At 36.8% G+C, this 23,508-nt stretch overlaps 2 protein-coding genes across 2 annotated transcripts; one reads left to right on the plus strand and one right to left on the minus strand.

The window, feature by feature from the left end:
• Positions 1-2,638: 2,638 nt before the first annotated feature.
• On the minus strand, positions 2,639-9,783 carry LOC116211050 (aconitate hydratase 1). The gene is made up of 20 exons (XM_031545244.1): positions 9,542-9,783; positions 9,320-9,427; positions 8,832-8,992; positions 8,629-8,721; positions 8,250-8,435; positions 7,811-7,972; positions 7,582-7,726; positions 7,274-7,416; positions 7,146-7,202; positions 6,953-7,032; positions 6,609-6,684; positions 6,292-6,477; positions 5,996-6,063; positions 5,794-5,912; positions 5,083-5,204; positions 4,860-4,958; positions 4,212-4,691; positions 3,561-3,659; positions 3,221-3,463; positions 2,639-3,070 (listed from the first exon to the last, which is right to left on the minus strand). The coding sequence occupies exons 1-20, from the start codon at positions 9,543-9,545 to the stop codon at positions 2,996-2,998; spliced, it is 2,706 nt and encodes a 901-aa protein (XP_031401104.1). The 5' UTR covers positions 9,546-9,783; the 3' UTR covers positions 2,639-2,995.
• An 11,306-nt stretch (positions 9,784-21,089) lies between these two features.
• LOC116212068 lies at positions 21,090-22,747 on the plus strand. Its single transcript, XM_031546659.1, has 2 exons — positions 21,090-21,860; positions 22,229-22,747. The coding sequence occupies exons 1-2, from the start codon at positions 21,090-21,092 to the stop codon at positions 22,745-22,747; spliced, it is 1,290 nt and encodes a 429-aa protein (XP_031402519.1).
• Positions 22,748-23,508: the final 761 nt, after the last annotated feature.

The following is a 23,508-nucleotide window of genomic DNA, read 5'->3' on the forward strand; positions in this document are numbered from 1 at the left end:
TAGAGGGTGTGGATTTTCATGAAACTTTTGCACCCGTCGCCAAGCTCGTTACGGTACGTGTTCTGCTTTCTCTCGCAGTAACTAATAATTGGGAAATGCATCAACTAGATGTCCATAATGCATTTCTTCATGGGGAACTTGAAGAGGAAGTATATATGAAGTTACCCCCGGGATTTTCTCATCGACGCCCAGGTTATGCGTGTCGTCTTCAGAAATCTCTTTATGGTCTTCGCCAAGCGTCTCGCAATTGGTTCTCTAAGTTTACGAGTGCCCTACGCAATTATGGTTTCTCTCAGTCTGAAGCCGATCATTCTCTCTTTACACTACAGCGGGATAAGAAATTTCTTGCGGTACTAGTCTATGTGGATGATATGATTGTCGTTGGGAATAGTTCTGAAGACTGTACATCTCTTAAGAGATATCTTGATACTCATTTTCGCATTAAAGACCTGGGGTCTTTAAGATACTTTCTCGGGATAGAAGTAACCCGCATGGAGAAGGGCTTATTTCTCAATCAAAGGAAATATGCACTCGACATCATCAATGAGTGCGGCTTACTTGGATCGAAGCCCTCCTACTTTCCTATGGAACAACGTCATGGTCTATCATCGGACTCGGGCTCTCCAATATCAGAACCGACTAGATACCGTCGTTTGATCGGTCGTCTAATTTATTTGACCATAACTCGTCCTGAGTTGTCTTACTCGGTTCACATCCTCTCCCAGTTCATGCAGGACCCACGAAAGGATCACTGGGATGCAGCATTAAGGATCATTCGTTACCTCAAATGCTCACCGGGACAGGGAATATTCTTACGACCTGCTTCCATGGATTTAGTAGCATATTGTGATTCCGATTGGGCTAGCTGTCCAATGACTAGACGATCAGTCACCGGATATTTTATCACACTTGGTGGTAGTCCAGTATCATGGAAAACAAAGAAGCAAACCACAGTCTCCAGATCATCTGCAGAAGCTGAGTACCGAGCTATGGCAGCAACTGTTAGTGAGGTCATATGGTTACGTAGTCTTCTATCTTCTTTGGGCGTCACAATACCTGGACCTACACTCTTGTATTGCGATAATCAAGCCGCTCTACATATTGCGGCAAATCCTGTATTCCATGAACGAACCAAGCATATTGAGATCGATTGCCATTTTATCCGGGATCATATACTGTCAGGCATTATTTCTACAGCTTATTTATCGACACATTCACAGTTGGCAGATTTGTTCACTAAAGCTCTCGGTCGAGATCGCTTTCATTTACTCCTTCGCAAGTTGGGAATTCGGGATCCTCATTCTCCAACTTGAGGGGGAGTATTACGGGATATGCCATGATTTCCGAGATATTTCCACATATTCTCCGAGATTTGTTACATTAGAATCTTCTTATATTCTTAGGATATTCTAGGATATTCTTAGGATATTCTTTGTATAGTTTATACAGTATCCTTTTTTGATTTACTTACGAGTTATTTTGTATATATACGGTTGTCACATCAATAAAGATTATCACCTTCTATTCAATCGATTCTCCTCTTTTCACATCATGCATGACTTCAACAAGGAGTGACCACTCGACCCTATGAAAGGCCTTTTCCATATCTATTTTGGCTGCCACATAGAACTTCGGTCCTTTATGAGTTTTGAGAAATGAAAGACCTCATGAGCAATGACAGTATCATCAGAGATATTTCTACCAGCAATAAAAGGCATAGGGAGATCAGCTTAGGAAGCACCGTTTTCCGTCTGGAAGCCAATATTTTGGAGCATTGTCACCTTTTGGAATGAGGGCGATATTAGTATGATTATGGCTCTTACGAATGAAATTACCTCGTAAGGAGCTCTGCACTGCCTGAGTGATGTCCTTCCCGATGATCCCCCAGTAGGTGTGGTATAAAAGAGCTGACATTCGATTAGGTCCCGGAGCTTTGAGAGCTCCAAGAGAGAAAGTAGCATTTTGTATTTCAAGGAGGTCAGGTAGTGCACATACGGTGTTGTTTTCCTCTGAAGTGATAGCAGGAGGGAAAAGAGAATGGAAGGCTCGGTTGAAGATGGAGATGAAGTGGTGAACAGGTCGGTGAAGTGGGCGACGAACGCTTGCTCAATGACCCGAGCATCTGAGGTCCAGGAATTATCTGGGTTTTTAAGTAAGTCGATTGAGTTGGGGCCCCTACAGATGACGGCGGTAAGATGGAGAATCTAGTGTTCTAGGCGGTGGAAGTAAGCCACATTGCCTAAGACTTTTGTCTCCAATGGAGCTCTTGTCGTTTCAGCCATTCCTCATTTCAGCAATTACTTGAATGTTTCGCTCAGGGGAGTCTAGCGATTGCTGTTGTTCCAAAGAGGAATACAGTTCTTTGATGAGTTTGAAGGTTATGGAAGACCTCTTTGTTCCATTTCCGGAGAGCATAAGTTCTTATGAAGTTTTTATGAAGAATCTCTCGAGGCTATAAGCAGTCAGGAGCTGATAAACTAAAATGACCGGACGCAAGCAGCTTAACGAAATCAAGCTGATGAGAAGGTTGTCCGTTTGAGTTGCAGAAGGCATGACTGCTTCAACCGAGAACCCTCTAACGTGTTGGTTCAGCTTCAACATATCATCTCTATATGGGACCATTTTGCATACGAAGGGGTAAACAAAGGCCAATGCTTTCATTGGCGTGTGCCGTCGGACATAACCTATGTCAAGGAAGAAACTTAACAACAAAGTATATTGTTCCACCTCCAAACCCGGTAAAACAGTTCTGAAGTGTTGTACAGGAAAACATGCCAATGTCAAACTATCAATCAACGAGTGGATACATTATACAAAATGTAACGACTCATTGTATGACATTCCAGAAGTTCGTGTCTGCCGCTTTATTCATCTGTTGCCCCCTGCATCTGTTTTGTGGGGGACCATGGTGGCAGTGAAAGAAAGTTTGGTCTTGGAATAGACCCTGAGAAAAGCAAAACCCAGCTCTTTACTCGAATATGCCCGATCATTGTACTCAGTGGCTCGCACCAATCAAGTTCCTGATTGCATACTGCAAGATGCCGCCGTGATCGAAATAAGCCAACTCCACCTACAAGGTAAATACAAAACCATATCAGAAACAACAGAAATTGAGTGCAAGACTTTCACCATTCAGATCTCTTTGGCGGGATCAGATTACAGAGGGTGAAAAAGCCTCGGGTACAATTAAATCGTGATTGGCCAGAGTTAGTTCTGTTACCTCAGTGTCAAACCGCAGTGTACAAGTAAACAACTTGCCGCTGTTGGCAACCACCGTTACGTCTTGGCCTGGTCTTATCTCGCTCACGCGGTTCGGGAGGTCAATGGTGAACCGCTCGTGGCCAGTCAACCCAAGAGTATCAGCATCCTCGCCGGGCTTGAAACACAATGGGATGATGCCCATTCCAACTAAGTTGCTTCGGTGAATCCGCTCGAAGCTCTTCGCTATCACAGCTTTAACACCCTGATACCAAGTCATAGTTAATGGTTTCATCCTAGAAGGTGAGATTCTTGCGGATCGAACTTTTTGGGACTAAAAAAGAAAATGACATGGGACAGACCAGAAGCTTCGGACCCTTGGCTGCCCAATCGCGGGAGCTTCCACTACCATACTCTGCGCCAGCCAAAATAATGGTCTCTTGCCCGTCGCTCTTATACCTCTGAAACAGATATAGAACAATTCATGTTACAAATCGAACTCTACCAGGAAACACCAAGAACAGACATGTAACATCATGCAAGTCCTGTGCCAAAAGGAATATTTACAAAAACTGAACTTTCAGCTTGCGTTTGGTTTTCGAGTTGGATAATGATACAACTCAACTTGATTTTGTGCACTAATTGCAAGTGTTGACAAATATATTGATGTGTAACAATATATATAAGTATGTATATATAGATGTGAAAGTAGATCAAAAATTTATTATTAAAAAACCGATATGTATATATAGATGTGAAAGCATATAGGGAATTTATTATTAAAAAATTAATTAAAAAAATGATTAGAAAAAAAGTATGTGAGAGAATTTATATTTAATTAGAGAAAAAAATAAAAATGTAATGATTGTGTTGTTGAATTAAGGGAAAAATAAAGTTAAGTTGAGTCGAGTAAGATTTAGATTTGAAAACCAAATGAAGCTTAAGTATGCCGGGTAACGGAATATTGGATACAAAAATTGAACTTTTAAGTATGTAGGTGAAAAATGAATTACCATGGCTGCATCGAAGACCGATAATTTCTCTCCGCTGGGAATGTGAATAGTCTTGGGCCCTACCTCCCCCTTCAAGAGCTTATTAACTAGCCGAATATTCGCAAAGGTTCCCCTTGCCATTACCTCATCATTGCCCCGGCGGCTACCATAGGAGTTGAAGTCCCTCCTGTTGACACCGCGCTCCATCAGGTATCTTGCAGCAGGGCTGTCCCTATGGATGCTGCCAGCTGGTGAGATGTGATCAGTTGTGATGCTGTCCCCGAAGTTAAGGAGGCAGTAGGCATCCTTGACTCCGTATGGTCCAGGGGGAGACATGGACATGCCCTTGAAGTAGGGTGGCTCGTGGATGTAAGTTGAGCTCGGGTCCCAAGAGTAGAGGGTGCTAGAGGGCACAGTCAGCTGGTTCCACATGGGGTTCCCCTTGGTGATTGCTTCATAGGTAGCTCTGAACATGTCTGGCAGGACATTTGACTGAACAACCTGAGGAAGAAAGCAAGCAATTGAAGGAGATAAGCCTGGAATTCTAATTTTACTAAATGTTTTCAGTGAAAAATTTATCTTTCTCGAGAGGCCATCCTTTATAAACAGCTTTTTTTGAAACTTCAAAATGATCATTATTACAGCCGTAGCTCAAAAGTTAACGCTCACTTCTGCTACTTCTTCATTTGATGGCCAAATATCTCTCAAATACACGTTCTTTCCATCTTTGCCCACCCCGACAGCCTCTGTTTCAAAGTCAATGTCCACCTGCAAAATATATTTTCAATAAGAAACACAACTGAAACTTAGCTGAGTCTAAAACAAATTGTTATTCCCTGCTAAATAAATGCGTCAAGAAAATATGCATGAGAGGGATTTACAAGTTACATACTGTGCCAGCAAGAGCATAGGCAACCACGAGGGGAGGAGAAGCGAGATAGTTTGCCCTCGTCAATGGATGAACACGACCTTCAAAGTTCCTATTGCCAGACAACACAGCTGCTGCTACAATATCTGGTCACACATGAAATTCGAAAATTCAGTAAGTGGCCTAATTGGGCCCCAAAAAGAAAAACAAGTAGCCTTATTTTTTTCTTGAATCCAAGATATGAAGTAAAAACTGATGATTTCTTCTGTTTTTACTTTATATATTTTAGGCAGACTCCTTCAACCAAAGATACATGTCGTACTAAGAGTATAGAGATGAAACTGAGACATGTTACAAATAAAGACAACCTTTCCTTTTTCCAAATGAGGGGGCTCATTAAGGAGTTATCTTGAGGCCATGAATGCACCGAAGCTCATTAAGCTAGGTTAAGTCTAGAATTCTAAACCCAAGTGGGTGGCTACACCGTTTAAATGACAGTGTGGCCGAATGTAACTCGACACGTAAAACTTGAAAACTATGATTTCTCAGATCCCTCCACAAGCCCATGACACCCCCATAAGTTGGTGGACTCAATCATGTTCAGGCAGTGACGACCGTGTGTAGAGTATACCATGTTGAAAAGGGGATAAAAACCTATCAAAACCAAGACATAACCCCGCGCCGAAGTCTGCTCCTACTAACTGCTCAACTTATCTGCGGGATTCAAATAGTTACCATTTTCGCTGATAGCTGATGCAACTGCTTCTTCAAGGTCCCCAGAATTTCCAATGCATGTTGTGCACCCGTAGCCCACAATGTTGAACCCCAGCTGGTTCAGATACTTCTGCAGACCACTGCAAAAACAACCTTTATTGATCAGTTCATGCATTAAACCTAGTTATCAAAAAGGCAACATTGACTCATTCGATGAAAGTACCTTTTCTGCAGATATTTGGTTACAACACCAGAACCTGGAGCAAGACTCGTCTTGATCCATGGCTTTACCTGCCAAATGTTCATCCAAATCAAATATCATCCATCTATTACCGAAAAAACAAACCATGTGTTCATTTTAAAACTGAGAACACGTAAAATTCAAAAATTACTATGGGGTCCTATATCATAGATGACGTGAAAGACCAAAACAAGAAGGGGGAAAAAAATGAAAGAACACTTTCATCTTAGCCGCTAATAGAGATGGCACCTGTAATCCTCAAAAGGAGAGAATCTTACCTCCAACCCTAATTCAGAAGCCTTCTTCGCAACTAAAGCAGCACCAAGCATCACACTAGGATTCGAGGTATTCGTGCAACTCGTGATAGCTGCTATAACAACATCACCATGGCGAAGCTGTGCTGGGGTCCCTTGGAATGTAAAATCTACAACCTTTGACTGGGATTCCTTAGGCACTGCAAAACCCTGAAAGTTGGTGCAAGGAAAATAAGCCAACATGCTTTATTCAATTAATGTCTAGGTTTCACATCTCTGAAGGCTGTTGTTAATCACGAGAGTAACACTAGTCACGAGAGTAACATAATAGAGATTCTCACCTTGAATCCGACTCTATTGTCCAAGCAAGCGTGCCAATCCACTTTCATTTCTTTCAATGGTACCCGGTCGTGAGGCCTGGATAAAATTCAGCTCTCAGAGAAAATAATTAAAGGGATATAAAAGGCTCAACAGAACCAGGATTCTAAATCAATGAAGAGGAGTCCCAGAGATGAGAGAACTCAAGGGCAGTCAATGAGAGACTTAAATTTGAGAAGCTCAAGAATACATACAGGAATACAGCGAGGATCTAATAATTAGAAGATCACCACCCCCTCAAACCTTCCCAGGTTTCATTTCTAATAATTGCAAAAGAGAACCTAGAAACTGTGTGATACTAAATTACCTTTTTGGGCCCGAGACACAAGGTTCGACATCCTTCAGATCCAATTCCATATATGAAGAATATGTTCGCTCCACCATGGGCTGCTTCAACCAATAATTCTTGGTAAGGATTTCATCGGGTTTCTTAACCTTTCAACTATACAAAAAACATAATTGGACATGAAATGCGAGTATGAGATTTCACAAGTTCTCACCTCACTGTAGTCTACAAACATCTTGTTTGCCCGCAAATAAGACTCTATCATGGAAACCTACATGAAACATACAATTTGTAAGCAAATAAACCCCATTACTCTTCATGAAACTTCTGGCAATGACTCACAGTTTCTGCGCTTCTTCCAGTCAATTTGAGGTACTGAAGGGTGACATGATCAACCGGGAAGAAACCCATTGTTGCTCCATACTCGGGAGACATGTTGGCTATTGTGGCACGGTCTGCCAGCGAGAGCTCACTCATGCCCTCTCCTGCAAATGAGAGTCCATAAACGATTAGCACAAGTGAGGACCAGAAATTACTCGAAATTCATCAAATGTGCTAGTTTTCCTTTTGTATTTTGTAAAACTTTCCCCTTTTCCTGGATTTCAAGAAAAGAAATGAAATAAGCCACAAACAGGAATCAACTTGCATACCATGAAACTCCACAAACTTGCCAACAACTCCATGCTTCCTCAGCATTTGGGTAACAGTCAGGACCAAATCAGTAGCTGTCACACCATTTCTGAGTTTTCCCGTTAATTTGAATCCAACAACACCAGGAATGACCATGCTCATAGGCTACACAATATAAACATAAAAAAGCTTCAAGACAGTTAATTTGGACAATGTTATTATCCAGTCAGTAAGTTTCAGATATCATACTTGACCAAGCATTGCAGCCTCAGCTTCAATTCCTCCAACTCCCCACCCAGCAACACCCAATCCATCAATCATGGTCGTGTGGGAATCAGTCCCGACTACGCTATCAGGGTAGAGGATGCCATTTGTACTGAAAACGACTCTCCCAAGATATTCTAAGTTCACCTGCAAATCAAAATGCATGAAACAGTCAATTTAACAAAGTGTGCATTTCAGGAAAGCAGGAAGCTATCTGCCTTCATCCTACATGTATGTAGATTGGTTACCACAGACAACCTGCCAGGTTAGACATTCTAGCCCCCATTTTAAACGAACTGAGACCCAGTAAATGAACTTCATGAAGAGACGCCAACTTTCCAGGATTTGCAGAACTTATGTGGCAACCAAAAGAAAAGCTATATTGACCTTTCCATGCTCCGAAACACAAAAATGCTGCCAGTACCTGATGGACAATTCCCGATCCAGGAGGAACCACAAGCATGTTGTGGAATGCATTAGATCCCCACTTAAGAAAACCAAACCTTTCTTTGTTCCTGTGGAATTCGAGTTCCATGTTTGCTTGCACAGCATTCTCTGATCTAGCCACATCAACCTGAACAGAGTGATCGATCACAAGATCTACAGGAACCTGCAAGCAAAAGAATCTGCAAATGAACCTACTGGACCCATTTTCAAGATGAAATCGACATAAATTTGCGAGTTCTGCATCCATTCAAACTTGAAGAATAACTGTCCTTCATTGAGAGTAAAGCCCGAATTGAAAATGAACTCAGTTCGAGAAAAAGCTAAAGCTAACACTGAATGCACAGAAGCAAGCTCACCAGTGGGTTAATCTTGTTCGGATCACCTCCAAGGCTATTCATCGCATCACGCATACAAGCCAAATCCACGACAGCTGGAACCCCAGTAAAATCCTGATAAAACAATCACAGAATGCCACTTAAATTTCTCCAAGGAAAAGTATTGAACTATGAATTATCTGTAGCATAAGCAGGTTTGAAGAGAGTTAAAAAGGGTTCTATACCTGAAGCAGCACCCTCGCGGGCTTGAATGGGATTTCAACCTGCTTAGGGGAAGTGTTTTCCCAGTCAATGATCTTCTCGACATCCTTACTTTTGACCTGAAACTCATCGCAGTTCCGAATAGCCGATTCAAGAAGAATCCGAATCGAGTAGGGCAGCCTATCTGCAACATCACCATCAAAACCGACCCCACCATCAACAATCCTTAACTTTTGCTGAATTATACCATACCCAGTTCTTCAAGAAATATACCATAAATTGAAACGAGACATTTTCCCAGCAAGAAACCACAAGACAGAGCATATAAGAGAAAAGGACAAGACAGCAGAGATTCAAGAAAAACCATGATCCTCGATAACCCATAACCGAGAAAAGACATCCAAAAAGGGGAAAAAAAAATATCAATCCTTTCTAGTCCATTTCAACTTATTGCTCGAGGAAATAAATCTACGAACTTTCAGCGCGGGAAGGAAAAAGGGCAGTGACCGACCGATTCGAGGGTCGTTGAGGGACGGCAAGCTGTAGTACTTGCCGAACTCGCCGGCACCGCCGGGCTTCTCGAGGGTCTTGAGTATGCTCTTGAATGGATTCTCGAAAGCTGCCCACCAACCAAATCAGCACAATTAATGAAAACCGAAGCTGCTAAGCCATACGTGTACAGACAGAAGATAGAAATGAACAACTGAGGAGACTGAAGCTGGTGGGTATATACCCATGAAATGATTGAGGGGTAAAGATCCGATCAAATCTCCAGAGGAAAAGGGAGACTTGGAGGTTTTAGGATGAGATCTACAGAAAGCGAGACAGACAGAGCGAGAAAGGGAGCGACAGAGCAGAGACAGAGAGGTTAGAATATCATTGCAGGGGGGGCCTCCCACAGAAAAATCCTTTTTTTTTTCCTTAATATAATTTTGGGGACCGGAGATGCTTTAAGTGAGGCGATTCTCGAACTGCCTTCCCATCTAGCAATCATGGATAACATATGATGAATATCAATATATATATATATATATATACATATATATGACCAAGTAAAGTCGGATCTCGTTATGTATCGTGAGAAAGTACTGAAATCGTAAGTTTTTTCATTGTCACATTTAAGTATGTGAAAGATCGTTCTAAAGATTCTCTTGTGAGTGACGACGTTTAAGAAAATGTGATCAAGTTGTAGACGTTTCCTTAATCAAAATGTTGCGAGGTCGATGCTTATACTAGAATTCATTTATTTCCATTTATTTTACTTGTCTCTTTATTAACCTTATTGATCCTCTCTATTATAATGACAATTGTATTTTCTAGATGAGATAAAAGCTACATTCTTAATTCTAGAGAAGGTATTGGGTAATCTTATTTCGTTAAGTGACGTGAGGAATATTCAATTAAATTGTATGAGAAAAGAAAATTGATGTTAATCACTCGAATAATTACCATAATTATTTATCATTAAAGAATTTTTATTATCTCCATCATCATGTCAATATGAAATGTGATCATTTAAGATTTTATCATAATTCACTTACTGAAAACAATTCTTTTTTGAGCGCTGACTATTGGCAATATGATCAAGTTTCCATTAAGTGAATCATAACCTTTAAATTTTTATTTTACTTTTCTTTCTTATGTATATACATAAATATATGGAATGTTTTTTGTTTTGGTATATTATTATTATTATTATTATTACTACTACTATTACTAAATATAAGGAGAATAATTGTTTCGAATCTTACCTTTTGGTCCTTTCTTATTATTTAATTTTAAGCAGAGCTCTTGCTTGTCATTAAAATTGGGATTAATCACTTAGAAAAATACTACATTTAAACTTTTTCCTAAATATAGTACGATCTTTGAAAAACAATACAAAAGGCATGATCTTTGAATTTTTTTCTAAATATAATATGATCTTTAAAAAATAGAGTAGAATGCACGACTTTTAGGCATGATCTTCTTTTTTGATGTGCTAAAATGGCAGCTAAACCTTAATGTTGTGTGTTTCTATACTATTTTTTAAAGGTCATGTTATATTTAAGAAAAAGTGCAAGGATTGTGTCTTTCTATGCTACTTTCCAAAAATCATGCTATATTTAAGAAAAAAATACAAATGTCGTGTCTTTTTATGCTATTTTTTAAAAGTCGTACTATATTTAAAAAAAAATGTAAATGTCGTACTTTTCTAAGTGATTAATCATTAAAATGGTGAGCTAGGGTTGTTGTGCATTTGATGTCACCATGAGTCAATGCTTGAAATGGAAAACACGTCAAATTCTAAATCGAAAAAGTGTTCAAATATCGAGAAAAATATATATTTTTTTAAAAAGATGTTATTACCCCATATATCTCATGGTTTCAGCGGATTCTCAAATCTATAATATACTTTAAAAATTATTCAGAATATCTCAAGGTTTACATTTGGTTCGAAATCTATCCCACCGTCAATTTATTTGTTAATGAAACGTAAGTAGGCTCCAAACTTATCCCATGATTTTTGTTTTTTTCCTCAAACCTATCCCAGTTAAAGGGCTACAATGGCAAGAATGGATCCACTTACGTTCCATGTCAGCAACATTGTTAAATGTTGAAGAAAGATATAATGGCGAGATAGATTTATAATCAAATGTAAATCATAGGATATATTTGGTAATTTTTAAAGCATAGAATATATTTGAGAATCCGGTGAAACCATATGATATATGGCGTAATTTCCTCTTTAAACAATGATCCCTTTTCTCAACTGTAAATGAGACCTTGAACTTAGTACGAAATTTTTTTTAAAAAAATTTTAACTAATAAGACTCATAGACAGTCCCACCACGAGATATGAACCTGAAAAATCTAGGTTTCTAGGTAAAGACGTATGCCATATCATTTAGTAATATAAATATAGGGATGTTATAAGGTGACAATTTATGACCTTAATAAGATGGTTCTTTCTATTGAAAGGTGCGGTACTTTTTTTAAATGCCTAGTACTTTCAAAATATATTATTATACTAACGCCCAAAATCAAAGTACTACCATGGCGTTTGGTTCACTGGATGAAATTGAGGGGGAGTAGAATTGAAAAAAAAGGATGAAATTTGAATGATTAGAATTGAAATTCTAATTCAAAACCTATATTTGGTCGGATCTCGGAATTAACACGGAATGGAATCAGAATAATTAGAGGGGACTGAAATTCCCTCCTTTCCAAAAATCAAAATATAAAATTAAGAAATTATTTTTTTTAACAAATTAAGAAATCAAACCTATGATTTTTTTGTAAATCATGGGTCTTTCTGGGTAATTTTTAAACCATTAGATAGATTTGAAAAATGAATGATACCGTGGAATATATGGCGTAATAACCCCTTTTTGAAACTATATAATTAGTTTTATATTATATATCTTTATTCATATATTCAAATTAATTTATCATTTTTTTTGTCTTTATTAATTCACATTATTAATTGTACCAATTCTCCTTTACTTAGGTACTAGTGTTTTTAGCCTGTGCGTTGCAGGTTCTTTTTTATATATCTTTCCATCATTTTTATTGTAATTATTTATATTTTGAAACACTAATTTTTAATTAAAAATGAAAGCAGATGCTAGAATAACCCTTTGAATTGAACGATGTAGTAAAGGAACTAGCTGCTATCAAGACTAAATGAGATAATAATTTTTATTTTTAATTTTCATATAATAATGTTTAATATTTTTTTATTAAAAATTAGAGTAAATTAGTTATTTTAATAATAGTTTGAAACTAGTTTTTTCAATTAATATGCATCATATATTTAAGTCAATTAAAAATATAAATATGCCATATAGTTTCGCAATTAAAACAAAAATTTCTTTTACTTTTTTTATTTAAAGAGTGCTTATGACATTCTTATTTTTAAGTTTTATTTTTTGTTCTATTTATGAGCTTATATTCATATTAGTGTCATCAGTTTTTCTGTAGGACATATTTTGTTATGAAAATCGTATATATGATCAATTAAATTTTTTCATGGTGCTTATATTTTCTTTTTTGGCCAATTCTTTATATTTTTATTTGTATATAAATTAACTATAATTTAATTTGTAGTGCTTGTCTCAGACTTGTTCTCAAGTCTTGTCCAATTAAAATAAATATTTGTTTCGCGCTTTTTTTCTAATGTTTGTATAAGACTTGTTTGTTGTATCTTAAAAATTATTATATTACTATTATAGTTATTTTATTTAGAATAACATTTTATTTATTATAATTTTCAATTCATGAAATTTAGTTTTTATAATATTAGGATTATTTATTATATTAGGACACTTATTATAGGCATAGTCTATTTTAACATATACATATGATATGAGAGTTACATTTTCCCGTTTAATGCATGGATGTTTGACGGTGTTTATTTTGCTCAAATATGTGTTAAAATATTATCAAAATTAACAAATTCTAATTGAAAGATTTTATGTAATGACATAATTGTATTTTGGGAACTCAAATAATGAATGAATTATACAAATGTGAGAAAAATATAATTAATTCTTTTACCAAGTGATTTCTTTTATGAATATTTGCATTTTCAATTTGCATCAAATTTAGTTTCATAAGTAAATTGTATATTTTTATAAATATCATATTAATGACTTTCATGTTGTATAAAAATATGAAAATAGATCTTTTCAAGTTTTTACTTAAATAATAAAAACTAATATATTAAACATTGTACATTATACTTCTTCATTGGAATATTATCGATGTTATATATATATACACACACACATAAACTCAATTGCTACAATTATAATATAAGAGCAAAAAGATTATTTAAGAAATATCCATGTCTTAGGAAACTAAAATCATTAGATAATAGAAACGAAAGAAATCATTATATCAATTGATAAATAATCTCCATGGAATTAAGGCATTCATGAACACATTAAGTTTTAAATCATCAAAATGAAAAAAAAGAAGAAGAAGAAATATCCATGTAGAAGGAGCAAATTGTTTCAATCATATTAATAGAGGACGATCACAGAAAAAAATAGTACTAACATACATAAATATATATTCAATACCTTTAGAATTACGATTTCAACTATTGGATTACACGTAACTAATAGAATATGTAAATTTTAACATATTAATTAATTCTAAAATCAAGCAATACTAAAACCCCTGTGCTTATATGTGAGTCTAGACATTCACATATTGAGGTGTTCTTTCAATGACAGAAGCAACAACAATTTTAAAAAAAATAATTTTTGTTCACGCCAATTAATTCATGACATGATATTATAGACGAATAATCACATTATATATGTTGCATGGAATGTGCGTTAATTTGAAGATGAAACAGTAAATAATCTTTGGCCAGAATTTTAAAATGATACTTATTGAAATATCATGAGTCACCAATCTAGGCAAAAACTAATAAGTGGCGGAGGTATTTTAGGAAGAAAAATGGGAGAAACAACGTAGAGGAGATCGTACTTTTATATATAGCATATAAAGTTCTTAGCATCAGATTATTGAAAAAAAAAGTTCTCTTTGTTCCCACCAACTACGTAAAGAAATTCTCTTCGAAGTTCATTTAGGTTTCTTTGCAAGTCATATCGGCATGAGTAGAATTTACTATCAATTACATCACAGCGAGCCAGGCACAATGATGAGACAAAGAATGTTGAGCATGATGAGATAACGAATGTTAAGAACGAACATATGGATGAGTAAAATTTTGAAGTTATAAGCCAATACAAAAATATAGTGCAAACGTACTTGTAGTGAAGGGCTAACTCAGTTGAGACGGATGAGAGGTAATGAAATGTAAAAAATAGGCGATAAACAGAAAGAGCTATATATATAGTAAAAGTGAGCAATCAAAAGTCACGAGCCTGAAAAAGTCAAGAGGATACGAGAATACAATGACATTTTTGAAATAATTAAAATTAGAGAAACACCTAATACTTTTATATATGGAATGGATAGATTTCTTTTTTTTTTTTTGAGTTTTTACAATATTCTTAAAATTCTCCTTTTTTTTTCCAACTCTTTTAAGTCGGATCCAAATAAGGTAATAGATGATTCGGTTAATCCATCCAGACAAAATAATCTGGTTGTTAGGGTCGGACCGGTGTTTTCCGGTCGGCAATATTCTCCAACTCCGCCAGGCCTCTCCAGCTGGATACCAGACCCGACCTCGTATCCTCCGCTCTCCATCTTTATGAATCCATTGCCCGTCTGAGAATCATTTGATTCATGACCGTTAAGCTCAAACGCATATAAGTAATCAAGCCGCGCGAAAAACGAATAGTGCGTACCTTGTGATGCTGCTTGTCGATCGAGCCGAGCTCCTTGTAGTGCTTTGTCTCCACATATTCGTCCGCGATCACTGGAGCCACCTCTCCCTCTTTGGAGAATATGACTTATCGATATGTGAGATGATCCATCAAATTACAATTAGAAAAACTGAAAATTCATAATCAGTTCCAGATTATTGATAATTTGATGTCACCTGAGATTGAGATTGGAGGTTGGGTGCGATGAAGCGGAACACGGGAAAATTCCGTCTGACGTGACCTGCGCTGAGTCCGACTCGCTACGGCTCAGCTTGGCAGGCCGCTTGGGGCTGATGAAGTCGAACTGCACCCCGACCAGATCAGCATTCCAGAGCTAATGCTCAACATCCAGCACCTCATTACTCCGGCTTGGCTTTGCCGCCATGGTCAGGCAACGTTGGTTTTGCATAGCTGACTTGAAGGTTGGAATTGTCTTCGCTCCTCTGTTTTGTGATCAATCTCAAAGAACAGCACATGTGCATATAAAAACACAGAGAGATATATGTAACCGAGAACACACAGAGATATGATCTGTGTCTTCTCGAGAAAATTTATTGACTTATGTTCTAACTTCAGTTTCCATGGGAGGTTTCGGTTGCTAGGTATACCAAAAATCGATCAACCAGGAGTTAAGAAGTTGCTCAAGAATACTACGTGGTAGACTCACATCGCACGAACGGAAGCTCCTCCTCGCACGAGCTCGGGGAACCTACTTTAAATACCTATAATAGATTATGTATATCATTCTTCCTTTTCTTAATTCGGGTGACGTTTAAACAGCTTTTACTATTTAATTCTCTTTTTATATTCTCGTCTTAGTCGTTCTCCTTTCTACGGTTCTCTCCCTCAATTGAGTCAATTGGATATATATAATATTTTGCGAGAGAGCCCATTAAGAGATCCTTACCCCCAACGTGAGTTTCCAGCCCAATAAAAGGCCTTTTAAGCTTTTCAATTTAGTTTTCCTAATCATAAATTCTTCTGTAATTCTACTGGTGAATATTGTCGTAAAGGAGCACTAATATAATAGAATTGAAAAAAAAAGGGGGGTTCAATGGACTTATCACACATGATAGTAGGCGCATGAATTTGTATAATGATATAATTTGTTTTTTTTTTGCCCACATCATTATAAGAAAAGATTCATTGAATAAAATGATCAAAAATCTTTTTGCTTTTTCTTCGCCATGTGTCATGAACAGTTGAAGGTTTTCTGTTTTCTAATATGCCTTCAGGAAGTAAGATAAGATTTGATGAATAAAGGAAATTTTCTAATACACATCAACTTTTATTAATTAAGCAAAAGGAACGTATTCCATTCTCGAATCGATGGTATTTGATACACATATTCATGGTAGCATAAATTAATTTACCTTGAGAAACCTTTCAAATTCAACCCAACATGATCAGGTTTCCAACATGAATTTTTCCCATCAGAGTACCACAAACTTGTCATTACTTTTATTTTCAAGAAAAACTGTAATTAACACCCAAAAAAAAAAGTAAAACTGTAAAAGTGATCAATGTTCCCCAAATCCAGTACTAATTATAAAGAGAAAGCCTTCCCTAAAAGTATACGTACAAGAATGTCCTTGAAAAATTTCAAGAAACCAAATATGCAAATAAATGAATCAAAGTGAAGACAACGGGGGGAAAAAAACTTCGGAAAAAATCTTCTGGCTTTCACGATAGAAAAACTACCCACGTTCAATGTAACTATCCATGTTCTCGGCAATTTTTTTTTCATAGGATAATATATTTAGATATTTTATAAAGAGAAATATAAGAAAGAGTTACCAATAGAAAATTTGAGGGGAAAAAGTAGTGGAAGTAAAAGTAAACCCTTTTTTAAATTCTTTTTCTTGATTGTTTTAGTTCTTTCAAAATGCAATTTATGCGTGTAGCACGATTGAATCGCATCTAGTATTATTAAATTTATAACCTAATAATATAATATATTATATATTTCGTTGTCACTTGTTTATCTCATCAGTTCCATTCACCATCAGCCTAAGATGGGCAAATACTCTGAATACTTGCGCGTTTCTCAATCGCATGCACCAACGTGATTAATTCAAAATAAGAAGTATATGAAAGCGTGATTCAATCTGTAATTTGCATGAAGTACAAAGTAGATTTGTTCTGCCAATTTCTTGAGGGCTTACTCTTACAATCCATTCTTTGTTTTTTTTTTTTTCATTTTCAGACTAGTGTATTAGCACGTGCATCAGGTGTTTTCGTTTTGCTATTGAAGTATCACATATCTTAAATAAAATTAGTATGTTATTCATATATTATATATATATATATATGTATTTATATATCATTAAACTCACCATGGAACTTTGTGTAGGTGTAATATGAGTTCAGAATTCTCTTACACTTTAAAAACACTTTTATTCAGTCGGCCATGATGCACACACCTAGAATGTGAAATAAAATTCATACGAAAATGGGAATATAATCCTTTAATGCAGGTATATTATTTTATAATAAAAAAAATTAACTGCATTTTACCCTCTAATCCTTTCCATAAGATGATTTGCATCTGTTTGTCATTATTGTGTGAAAAACATATAATGACCTGACTGTTTTGGCAATATACTTCCACATGACCATTCTGTCATATACCAGTCACCAAATGATAGGTGTAATCTTATTTCTTTGTTTTAATTTTCAACTTAATTTCAAGTGTTAATGAACTAATTAGTTATAAGTTATAACCATGGAGACTAATAGACACAAATGTCAAGACTATATGAGACTTAAAACGAGATATTTTGAAGTAATCTATTTTGCCAGAAGAAAAGAAAGAAAAAGAGGGGAAGACTAAGATTATGCAGTAGTCTCAATACTGTTATGCATTATTAATTAGTATATCGAGTTGAACAAAAGACGATTAGGTGTATGACACGTTCTGATGGTATATAGTAGCTTAAAGATTGTATTAACTCAGCTAAGCCCAACCGAGAGAGGCGACTATATATCATAATGACTTATCTTCGATAATAATAATAGCCGGAGAGTTCAGTTGCTATATGACTTTCGCGCCACATTTTAGAGAACTCACTAGATCACTCTCTATGAAGTCGAACTTGTACAGTAATTTTCAGTTACAAAAAAGGTAGACTCCAGATATAAAAATATGTGATGGTCGTAAGGCATAACCACCAAACGTGACATATAATCATTGTGATTCACAATTTTTACGAATTATACGAGTAAACTTGGAACGGAAGTGGAGAATTAATAACATATCCAAACAAGTATGTTCCAAATCATGGAAAACACTCTAAATACACTTCATTTTATTCACCAGATTCATTTTTTTTTCCAGCATATATAACTAATATCCTTACTCGTCTATATCTAAATAAGAGTATGTGGCAGCAGGAAATTTCAGACATATCCTGAAAGAAGGAAAATTGAAGGCCAGGAGACGAGCTTGTTTTATAGATAATGTTTTCTAGATATGAATAAAGCAGCATGACCCCATGTGATCCGCCTAAGGCAACTTCAATAGACAAAATAGACGATTTGGTCCCTCAAAGATGCTGCTCATGGCAAGTTCATCCCCGAAAGATTTTCCCTATACTATTTGGTCCGGCCGTTTGAAACCTTTGGACTAATTGGTCCTTTTGTTCCAAACATTGCAAGTCCCTGACGGAAATTGTACTAGACGCCGGGAGCAACGAACAGAAGTCGCCCCTGCTCATCTTCTTCACGCATTCCCGTCGAATTTCCCCCAAATCGAGCAAACCCTGAGATCTTCCGATTCCCTAGTGTTCTTCCTCCAGCCGCCGCAAGCTTTCTGGTGGTTGTTTTTCGGAGAGAAGCCCGACAGCTGCTCCAGGTTCTGCTTCCTCATTCTGGTTCTGGTGTGTTGCTCGTCTGCTGTGTTTGTTGGTTCTGCTCAACTCAAAGTCGCGCTGGTTCTGGTGTGTTATGCTCCCCGAAGTCGCGCTGGTTCTGCTGTGTTCTGCTCCCCGAAGTCGAGCTTGTCGGGCTATGTTCTGCTGTCCGAACAAACATTGTTCTGCTGTGTTGACGTTTTGGTGTGAGAAGGCCCGATTGATCGTTGGTTGGTCATTGTTCTGCTGCCCGAACAGTCTGTTCTGCTGTGTTGTTAAAGTTTTCGTGGGAGAAGCCCGATTGTTGCACATGAGGAGTCGGTAAGTTCAAATCCTGGATGATATGGATGTGTGAGAACATAATCTATTGAAGTTCCACATACATGAAAGAACTTAATTATTTTCTGCATTCTAACTACAATACATCACTGGTCTCAACAATCCAAAAAGCAAAACTTTAAACAGAATTGAGAATGGAAAATGGAATTATGTCATCCAACTCATTTCCTTGGAAAGTTTTATCTTTTTTTCTTGTGTTTGTCTTCTTCGCCGTCGGGTGCGTAATAATCTACCAATTATTGCTGGTGCTCTATGGGATGCATGTCCGCTCACCAACTACTTGTTTTTTTGATCTGATGGATTTTTGTGCTTTCCCGTGAATGAAATTGGAAGTCCACTGTGCCTCGATATGTGACATCGTGTTGCCACTGGGATGTGAGCATCGCTTCTCATGTTTGGCATTGTTCACTTGTCAAACTTTGGTTGGAAGCAGGGGACTCTTCGTATCATCAGTAATCATTATACCTTTATAGTACAATTGCTGTATTTGCGTATCCGTATTGTGTTGCTTCTCGTGCTGCAATGCAGTAGGTATTTTCGACAGTTTTATGCACATGAGTTTAATTGTAACATCAATTATCTTAGAATGTGTTGGACCTGCAATTTTCTTTGTCTTCTTCGCTCCAGCATTCTTGAACAGTATTTTCTATATTTTTTGTAGCAAATGTATGAACTCATGGATAATAAACTTCTAGGTTTCGTGATGCTGCTCTTGGTACATGTTAATGTCTACTCTTTTATAATTTTATTATGGTTATGAAGTAGCTTTAATTTTTCCTGTACTTGTAAAACCTCCTTCTTATCGTGTCTAATAAGATTGATCTTATTACAACCAGAATTTTTACATTGTGAGTGCATTTTTTTTTTTTGGTTTTAGGTGGCTATTGTGAGTGTCTATTTAGATTACAGAATTAGCAAAACCGATACCAAAATGACAATTTCACTATAATAATGTGATTATTTATATCTATATTCTTCTTTAATTAGTCCCTTTTATATACACAAGGAAGATACCCCCTTTTCTTCTCATATAGCAATACAGTAATCTTCAATTTGTAATTAAAAAATAATTGGTTGACCAAAATGTCATTATATGCATTTATTTATATATAGGAGTTTAAAAGAAAATATATGATATTTGTATGAAAATTAGTTGGAATGATATAAAGAACACTACTTAAGTTTCGCGACAGAATGATCACTTTATTAAGTTGAAGAAAAAAGATTATCAAAGTATAGAATGCTCTTTTTTCCAACTCATTATAGAGATAAATATCTATTTCATTCCAATTGGTCTTTCTGTTTGGTATTAATTATATATTAACTATATTGTTTGGTTTTGTGAAGGAATGATTATGAGGTTGGTGAGGAGAATAATTTTGAAGGATTTGATGTAAATAGGCAGGAGGATCAGTTTGAATATGAAGGTGTTGAACATGTTGATTCAGGAGTTTATTGGGATGAAGAATGCATTTTGGTTAATGACGATGTTGAAGGTCATTTGGGTGAAGAAGAAGAGCATCTTGGTGATCGATCAGATTCTAAAAATGGGGAGGAAATAGTTGTTAGATTATCACCAACAACAACGGATATGGTTATATCCAGTGACGAAGAGGAAGGCTATATTTCAGAAGAGTTAGTGGACAAGTGTATCTCTGATGATGACAATGGTGAAGAGGAGTTAAGAAAGTACCCCGAGTTTGATGAGAATGCCACGTTTGGGGAGGTTTAATTACAGTTACATATGTTATTCACAAACTTAACTATGTTCAAGAAAGCTGTGACAGATTATAACATAGCAATAGGAAGGGTGTTCAAGTTTGTGAAGAATGACAACAAAAGGGTTAGGGCAAAGTGTAGATCGGAAGGGTGCAAATGGGAGATCTTTTGTTCTTGGAGTAATGAGGTGAAAACTTTCAAAATAAAGAAGTTCGTGGAGCCACATACTTGTGCTAGGGGGTTCAAAAACAAGCAAGCTAATAAGAAGTGGTTGGCTGCTCAACTTGTTGATAAATTAAGATCTTACCTGACAATGTCAGCACATGATGCTTTTGAGTGGTTTAAAAGGTATAGAGATATTCATGTATATGACTATCAGATATACAGAGCAATGAGCGTGGCCAGGAAAATTGTAGAGGGATTTGAGAGGTTGCAATATCAAAAATTGTGGGACTATTGTAAGGAGCTTAGGAGGCGGAATCCTAATTCTACATTTGGTTTGACAGTAGATAGACCTACTTTAGAGCTGCCACCAACATTTGATAGGCTATACATTTGCTTTAATGCAAATGTACATGGGTTTAAAGAAGGATGCAGACCCCTCATTGGGTTGGATGGGTGTTTTCTAAAGGGATATTATGGAGGACAGTTACTGTCTGCTGTTGCTCAAGATGGCAATCAACATTTCTATGTGATTGCAATAGCTGTTGTTGCGCAAGAAAATAGGGATACATGGAGTTGGTTTTTGAGTAATTTGCTTGGGGATATTGGACAGTACAGTGACAATGGTTGGAACTTTATATCAGATCAGCAGAAGGTACCTATCAATTAACTATTATTTTTTAATATTGAATAAAACTAGAATATTATTTGACAATAAAGATTCTTGTAGGGTTGAAATTGGCTTTGGAGGAATTATGTCCTGGTGCTCCACATAGAAATTGTGTATTGCACATATGGAGGAATTTCTATAGCAAATTCAAGAACATGGAACTAACCAAGCAACTATGGAAATGTGTAAGAAGTACCACAATGGTGGAGTTTGAACGTAATATGATGATAATTAAGAGAATGAATGAGGATGCATCGGTATGGCTGAAGAGATTTAATCCTAACGCTTGGAGCAAAGCTGGGTTTAGTGATTATTCTAAAAATGATAATCTACTAAATAATACTTGTGAGCAGTTTAACTCGAAGATTGTGAAGTTCAAAGGTAAGCCAATCATTACGATACTTGAAGAGATTAGATGTTATTTGATGGGGAAGATGAATAAGCACAGATTGAAGGCAAATAGCTTTGTGGGTCCAATTTGTCCAGTAGCACAGAGTAGGCTAGACAAGTCTAGAAAAGATAGTTCATATTGGACTCCTGAGTGGGTTGGTGATGCAGATGGTTACAAATTTCAAGTGTGGAAAAGGCCTCAATGCAAGGTGGTAGATTTAGGTGTTGGAACTTGTAGTTGTAGAATGTGGCAGTTAACTGGGATACCATGTGCACATGCTATTGCTTGCATGGCTTATAATAATTTGGAACCCGAGAAGTATGTTCACTCGTGGTATTCTACTGAACGATGGAGAGCCACATATGTTCCATACATCGAACCAATTACTGGTGAAAGTGACTGGCACCAAACTGAACTGTCACCAATTGAACCACCAGCATTTAAAAGACCAGCTGGAAGGCCTAAGCAAAGGAGAAGGTAATCTGAAGGTGAGGCAAGCAACTCTGTCAACTCGTCCAAGGCAACAAGAAAATATGGTGAGATTCACTGCTCTAAATGTGGAGAGGCTGGTCATAACATTAGAAGATGTATGAATGAAGCCACTAATGATGCTCCAAATACGAGGGGAAATAGAAGAACAATGGAGGGTCTAAATGCATCTGATTCACAGGTTTGACCATTGTTTATTATGTTAATTATGATAAATTTAATTAGTTGTGTCTTATAAATGCAAATCGTTTTGCTCTTTTGATAGGTTGAAGCCCCCCTAGACCCCTCAGTCCCCATTGTAGGGTCTCAAGACTCTATCATCCTCGGGCCTAGTGTACCCGTTTCAATGGGATCCAGTCGATCGGCTTCACATTCTTCTGCACAGGTTGATTGAACTTACATTGAGTATTGCAATTTTGTTTTAATTAAGGGATGCCAACATATTGTCTAATCTTGTTTTTACAAGTTCAACGAAGGACTTTTAGCTCAGGAATGGGGATACTGGTAAACCAAGGTCCTAATTGGAGGCCTCCAACACCATTTAATCCATCTCAAAGTCCAAGTACATTTCCATTCAGGTTCCCTGCAGCAGTGATGGGTAGAGGCAATTGGAGTACTCATGCTTATAGAGCCCCTCCTATAAGGCCAAGAGGACTTGCACCAGCTTCAACAGCTTCAGCTTCAACTTCTCATTCAAGCTCATCACAAGGATCAAACACCATTAATCGAAGATCTTCAGGAGTTAGTAGACCA

The sequence above is a fragment of the Punica granatum genome, chromosome 6, assembly GCF_007655135.1.
Source record: "Punica granatum isolate Tunisia-2019 chromosome 6, ASM765513v2, whole genome shotgun sequence".
NCBI classification, from domain to species: domain Eukaryota; kingdom Viridiplantae; phylum Streptophyta; class Magnoliopsida; order Myrtales; family Lythraceae; genus Punica; species Punica granatum.

Excerpts from the sequence above, each read along its gene's own strand:
- LOC116212068 (XM_031546659.1), top strand. The coding sequence starts at position 21,090 with ATGTTCAAGAAAGCTGTGACAGATTATAACATAGCAATAGGAAGGGTG. Across the intron at positions 21,861-22,228 it reads TTATATCAGATCAGCAGAAG|TTTAACTCGAAGATTGTGAA; the intron begins GTACCTATCAAT and ends ACTTGTGAGCAG.
- LOC116211050 (XM_031545244.1), bottom strand. Across the intron at positions 6,685-6,952 it reads TGTGTCTCGGGCCCAAAAAG|GCCTCACGACCGGGTACCAT; the intron begins GTAATTTAGTAT and ends AATTTTATCCAG. Across the intron at positions 3,071-3,220 it reads CACTGCGGTTTGACACTGAG|GTGGAGTTGGCTTATTTCGA; the intron begins GTAACAGAACTA and ends TTTACCTTGTAG.